We start from the raw sequence: 5984 nt of genomic DNA, 5'->3' as shown, positions 1-5984 counted from the left end.
ATTATATTATTATTATGCTTGGGAGGCTAATGCAGAGGTTTTCACGTTTCATTTGGTTTTGTGAAGGGCTTACAATGGTTCCAAGTTGTGGGTTGTTTTTGTTTGACTTTACTTTCGTTTGGTTTGGTTTGTTTTGGATGGCTTTAAGGGTAGTCTTCCGCTGTGTATCTTTGATAATTGCCTTAGCCGTTTTCACGGTGGCGGTAATATCTTAGATATTCCTATTTAGATTTTTAAACAGGGCAAAACAGGTATTTTAAAAGAAAGGAATTTCTAGGGTGTTACACTCTTAGCCTTCTTCTTCCCGGAATTTCCATGTCCCTTTCCGCCACTGGCCATTAATCTAGAGGCTTGATTGTCTGTACCTGTACTACCTGATGCCTTACCGCGCAAATCCCTAGTATGAAGAGATGATCTTACCTCTTTTAGGGACACAATATCTTTACCAACAATAAAATATTGCACAAAATTTTCATACGCCAAAGGTAAAGAAACTAATAGAATTAAAGAAGCATCCTCATCATTAACCTTAACATCAATATTACGCAAATCTAGCAAAATCGTATTTAATTGATCTAGGTGATCTCTAAGAGGTGTACCTTCAATCATTCGCAGACTGAACAGGCGTTGCTTCAATAGAAACTTGTTGGTTAGAGACTTGTCATGTTCAAACTCTCCAATTTCAACCACAGACCCGATGCGGTTTCCTCCTCCGCAACCTCAGTAATGATATCGTCTGCAAGACACAACATGATCGTTGAATGTGCCTTCTCCTCTAGAATGGCTATCTCAGTGGTATCCGGACCCGGTGACTTTTTTGTCGATGGTGTCTCGGCGCCATCTGAACCCTATGACTTCTTTTCCAATGGTGCCCATAACCCTTTTTGTTTCAACAACGCCCGCATCTTGATCTGCCATAAACTAAAACTATTTCTCCTCGTGAATTTAAATTATCAATTTTCACATTCATACCAAACATCTCTCCCACTCAAATCGAACCTGAGCTCTTGATACTACTTGTTGTAACGGATGTGAGAAAGAACAAATTAATGAATGCAAAACAAGTAAATAGCACACACAGATTTACGTGGTTCACCAGCAATGTGTTGACTACGTCCACACGCAGGCGAGAGAAAAGCTTTATTGATCTTGAGGAAATTCCAGATTACAGATTGATAATGTCAATTATCAATAATAGACTAAACTATGACTAAACCCTAACTAGGATTATATATAGCTTCCCCAAATAAGATACATAAGTGCATAAAAAAGACCCACAAAACCGTAAGAAGTCGTGTGGGCTCCACCGTGCACAAACGGAGAGCTCTTGCTCACCATCGAGCGAGCTATTGCTCGGACCTTAGTCAAGCTAGTTCTCATGGTCGAGCATCGCTCGGCCCCTATCTCACCTTCGACCTTCATGAGCTACCACACGAGCTACCAAGAGAGCTATCACTCAGCCTAGTTGAACCAATCTATCTCCGTGAGCCATAGCTATAGCTCACTTGCATATGAGCTATAGCTGCAATTTCGTCGCAACTCCATATGCTTCCGAAACTACCGAGCTACCTCTCGAGCTATAGCTCGCTGCTCCTAAACCCAAATTCAAGGCATATTTAACAAGCACAATAAGACACGGCATAACACAACACAATAAAGCACTGCGCGCTAAAAACAATGAAATTTTGCTTAAGCACATAAGCCCGATATGATCCGACATGATAGCACATGGACCTGACCTTTTGAAAATTTTGGCCTGGCCCAACACAATACGTAACTCGTAGGCTGGGCCAAGGGACGAGCCTAACTAACCCCAAAGCACGTGAGTCCAACACGAGGCACGACCCAGAGCCACCTTACGCATGACTAATCCAATAATGAAAATCGAGTGAGAAATGAGAAGGGGGGGGGGGGGGGGGGGGAAGAAGAGGGAAGGTAAAAAGTGGGGCCCACATGACGTCATAAAGAAGTTGGGAGGCAACTAGGTGAGAATTTTTGATATTCTATAAAATAATAGGTGGTAATTTGCAAAAAAAATAAAAAAAATAATAGCAGGTGGTAATTGCTAAAATGGAAAGAATAGTAGTGGTAATTGTCAAAATTTCTCAGTTATTAAGGTAAGAAATGTTACATCAATGGTGTGTAGGTGCGCCAATTTCGATGGCTTAGAATTTTGGTTAAAGATGAAAACATAACATCAACAATATCAATTGATCTACATTATATAATATACAAGGTACGATTAAATACGTAATAGTAATACAACAATTGCAACATTGTTACGAAAAGCCCCAAACTTTTAAGGCGTTATCACTTATAAATATTCCATACAAAGTGCTTACACATTTAAATTTTACACATTTGAAGAAAAAAAAAGAGATATAATAAATTATGATGACATTATTATGTGATAAATAATATTATATGCTAAGGCTACAAAATATTCATTTGCAATATTGAAATAAAATAATAACAATTCAAAACGAGTTAGTAGATCTTGATCCGAGTTAAGTTGGAAAGTGCATCTTGCAAATTTGTTCAAATTTGAAAGAGAACAAGATGAAGATCTTGAAAACATATTAGAACAAGTATTTAACAATTGAGGGAAGATGAACATTGATGAAATAGTCTTTCCAGTTGATGCCAATTGGATCGAAGTTGAAGACATCTTCATTCAATCCATTTTCGCGGGCAGTGATGAACAATTTTTCAGTATTTGCATCGGCAAAACTGTTAATTAAAGCAAAAATTAGTCATAAATTAGATGCATAATGACTATTAAAATTAAAGCAACAGCTTTACTTACATGCCCTTGAAGAACAAGTAGGGTTTATACAAGTCCACCAATTTCATTGCGATTTTCAGCTTTTTGTCAAAGTTAAACAAGGTACGTTGCAAGTCACTACGACCCATCCTAGTAGCAATAATTAATATCTGTAAAAAAAAAAAAAAAAAGTTACATAAAATTTAGCTAGTGTTAAAATAGAAAAAAAAAATTGCTCTATTATATCGACCTATTTACTTTAATTTAATTCGTTGCTAATATGAAATATATAGTAGTAGGAGATAAAAAATCTACCATTTGTACGACGAATTGCCACATGAAGAGGATCATTTCAAATATGAGTATGTTGCTCAACACTACACCTTTGCCAATTTTTACCAAACTGCCTTCACGGTTGGTCCATGGATTTTTAGTGAAGTAATGGTAGTGAAATTCATGCAGCTCCTTAAATGATACTGGATTTCTGTAAGAACTTCCCACTTGGTATACTGTCAAAGAAGGTTGATTTACATGGGCCTTCATTGCCACAATCATCGAGTTCACAAACATATCAGCCGGTATCTGTGCAACAAGAACATAAATTACACGATAAAATTAGCTTATACTCATTCTCATTCATCTAATACATCTTCATGTACATTTAAGTTTTGTTTTTAAAAATTTTTATAGCATTCATACAATTTAGTAACGAGTGTAGAGATTAAAGAAGACGGACCAAGTCTAAGACAGAGCTTTTGTCCGCGAGAAACAAACTTAAGCTTCCTTTTCCATATGTTACAGCAACACTATCAATAGTCCTGCCATCATATAATTAAGTTGAAACGAAAACTATTAAGATTGATGTCCAAAAATAAAAGCTCTTAGCTTAATCTAGATTTTTAGATAGACCAATAACATTATAACAATGTTTGAAAATGGTATTGATTAGAAAATAATATATACCTGCAACCTTCAACCCAACCGGGAAAGGGTTCTTGCAAAGTGCTACACACAATTGTAGGCCTCATTATAATCACAGGTAAATCGCCTCTTAATTGCCCTACAAGCATCTCTCCCATCGCCTTTGTAAAAACATACGTATTTGGCCATCCATAAAATTTTGCCCTATTTAATCAATTGTCTTAAATAAATAGTTAGAAAATCGGAAATTTTCTTTAATATCACTTATACTTGTATATTACAACTTACATTACACATGATAGTATTAGATTGAAATTTAATTTGGTTTTACACGAAAAAGTAATTTGTCATACCTTTGAACTCCTAGGTTTTTCATCTTTTGTCTTATAATCTTTTCAGGAAGATCACTAGATTTAAGATTGCTTAAAGTTTGTTCAGCAAGTTTTTTCTCAGATTCGATGTCCAAGCCAGTTACACCATTCAAAGTCTCACCCATCACATATGGGCTTTCAGATATTATTCCCGCCTTTTCTCCACACACGTACGCTAAGAAAATACAAAAATTAAACATTGTCAAGAGATATCGACATATTAAGTACTCTCTCCGTCCCTGAAAGAAACAGGCGTGATTTGAGCTTACCAGTTGAAACATGGATGAGCAATTGTATTTTAGCACAACTCTTTGCAAAGTTGACGACATGTTTTGGTCCTAGAGTATTCACTCCCAATGCAACATCATACCTACACCCATTTAATGCAATAAATGCATTAGTATTACCGTACCTTCATTCAAAATTATATGCCCTTTTTAGGAACATAAATTCATGGACATAATTTAGTCTTTTTCATATGCATATTTTTGTTCATGACCATAACTATAGCTATCGGATTCTTATGGTTCAATTATTAGGGATAGTCCCCTAGACATGAGATCGGTACATTAATTATCTTTTGTGACTCTCTAAACCAAAGCTATTTCCATTCTACTGGGCCGGTGGTACCAACTCTGCTGACATCTCAATTAAATCACACACTGTATAACGTATATATTGTTGACTTATTTTATTATCGAGGAGTAATTATTTATTTAACCATAGATTAGGTTTTAAGGCCAAGGACACACTCATTAAAATAGCTTTACACATTAAGCATCTTCCAAAGCACATTATTTGGCTAATAAATCTGTACTTCGAGTAGTTTATAGTACAAAATAACTAGTATTAGTAAATGATAATAAGATTAATAACATACCTTTCTTCAAACTTTGTGGTTGCTGCTACGTTAATAACAATATCTATATCTTCATACATGTCCTTCATTTGCTCAGCAGTAAGTCCCAAATTCTCGTAAGAAGTATCACCGGCTACTACAGTTATCTTCTCCGAAACGAAAGACTCAAAATTTGATCCCAATTTCTCTTTTAGAACTTTGAACAACTCCTTGCCTAAGATCTATGTCCATGACAACAACAATAAATTATTTTGTACTATGATAACGCGAATATTACAAAAAAAAAAAAAAAAAAGTAACCCTTCTTTCCAAGAATATGAGCTACGTTACACACTTACAACTTCCAATTTAGTAAAACTGTACGTAAATTAGTTCACTAGTTTTAAAAATAATATATACCTCATCTTGCAGCCGAGCATCGGCTGCTTGAGCATCTCTAGCCCTTACAAGAAGGTATAATTTTTTCACATCCGGTTGAATACGAAGTATCTTCTCCACGAGAACTGCATTAATCATCGTTACAAACGTGTTAATATAAAATCATCGAGTGTGTGAAAATGTGTAATTTCTTATAGATCGATAAAAGAAAGAAATTGTACGTACTCTTAGCAATGAAGCCAGTAGCACCGGTAACTAAGATAGTTTTGTTGCCTAGAAACTCAATTATGTTACCAAAATCCATGGTAATATTTCGAAATTAATTAAGCTAAAATTGTTTAAATTTTTAAGTAGCTTGGATTTTTTTAGATGAATAAAATGAAAGAAACTGAAATATATGAACGTTTATATAGGAATAATAACTCAAGTCAATATCAAGGCAGTATACAACGATGACCAAATTAAGCAACTTGTGGTCCTACGTCACTATATTATTATTAGCAAGTCACCAAAACTGAATTAACTGACTTTGCTTTTACTATATTTTATGTTATTAGTAACAATTTTTTTATTATTACTTGCAATTATCAAACCACACGTAATCGAATAATTGTTTAGTTTACTTAAAAGGTTGATTTACAGAATTCATCTATAATTTCATTAAAAATGGCAGCAAAATGTGTGCCAACTA

At 34.9% G+C, this 5984-nt stretch overlaps 1 protein-coding gene across 1 annotated transcript; it reads right to left on the bottom strand.

Moving 5' to 3' along the window:
- Positions 1-2257: 2257 nt before the first annotated feature.
- LOC110716629 (alcohol-forming fatty acyl-CoA reductase-like) lies at positions 2258-5682 on the bottom strand. Its single transcript, XM_021895274.1, has 10 exons — positions 5519-5682; positions 5315-5418; positions 4937-5136; positions 4326-4426; positions 4039-4231; positions 3728-3889; positions 3501-3582; positions 3080-3346; positions 2807-2934; positions 2258-2730 (listed from the first exon to the last, which is right to left on the bottom strand). Exons 1-10 carry the CDS (start codon positions 5595-5597, stop codon positions 2580-2582), a joined length of 1467 nt encoding a protein of 488 aa, XP_021750966.1. The 5' UTR covers positions 5598-5682; the 3' UTR covers positions 2258-2579.
- Positions 5683-5984: the final 302 nt, after the last annotated feature.

The sequence above is a fragment of the Chenopodium quinoa genome, unplaced genomic scaffold, assembly GCF_001683475.1.
Source record: "Chenopodium quinoa cultivar QQ74 unplaced genomic scaffold, ASM168347v1, whole genome shotgun sequence".
Classification (NCBI taxonomy): Eukaryota; Viridiplantae; Streptophyta; class Magnoliopsida; order Caryophyllales; family Amaranthaceae; genus Chenopodium; species Chenopodium quinoa.
Note: the sequence above shows the minus strand (reverse complement) of the source record. Positions and strands in the feature narration are given on the sequence as shown.

Excerpts from the sequence above, each read along its gene's own strand:
- LOC110716629 (XM_021895274.1), bottom strand. The coding sequence starts at position 5,597 with ATGGATTTTGGTAACATAATTGAGTTTCTAGGCAACAAAACTATCTTA. Across the intron at positions 5,137-5,314 it reads ATGCTCGGCTGCAAGATGAG|ATCTTAGGCAAGGAGTTGTT; the intron begins GTATATATTATT and ends TCATGGACATAG. Across the intron at positions 3,583-3,727 it reads GGTTGGGTTGAAGGTTGCAG|GACTATTGATAGTGTTGCTG; the intron begins GTATATATTATT and ends ATATGATGGCAG.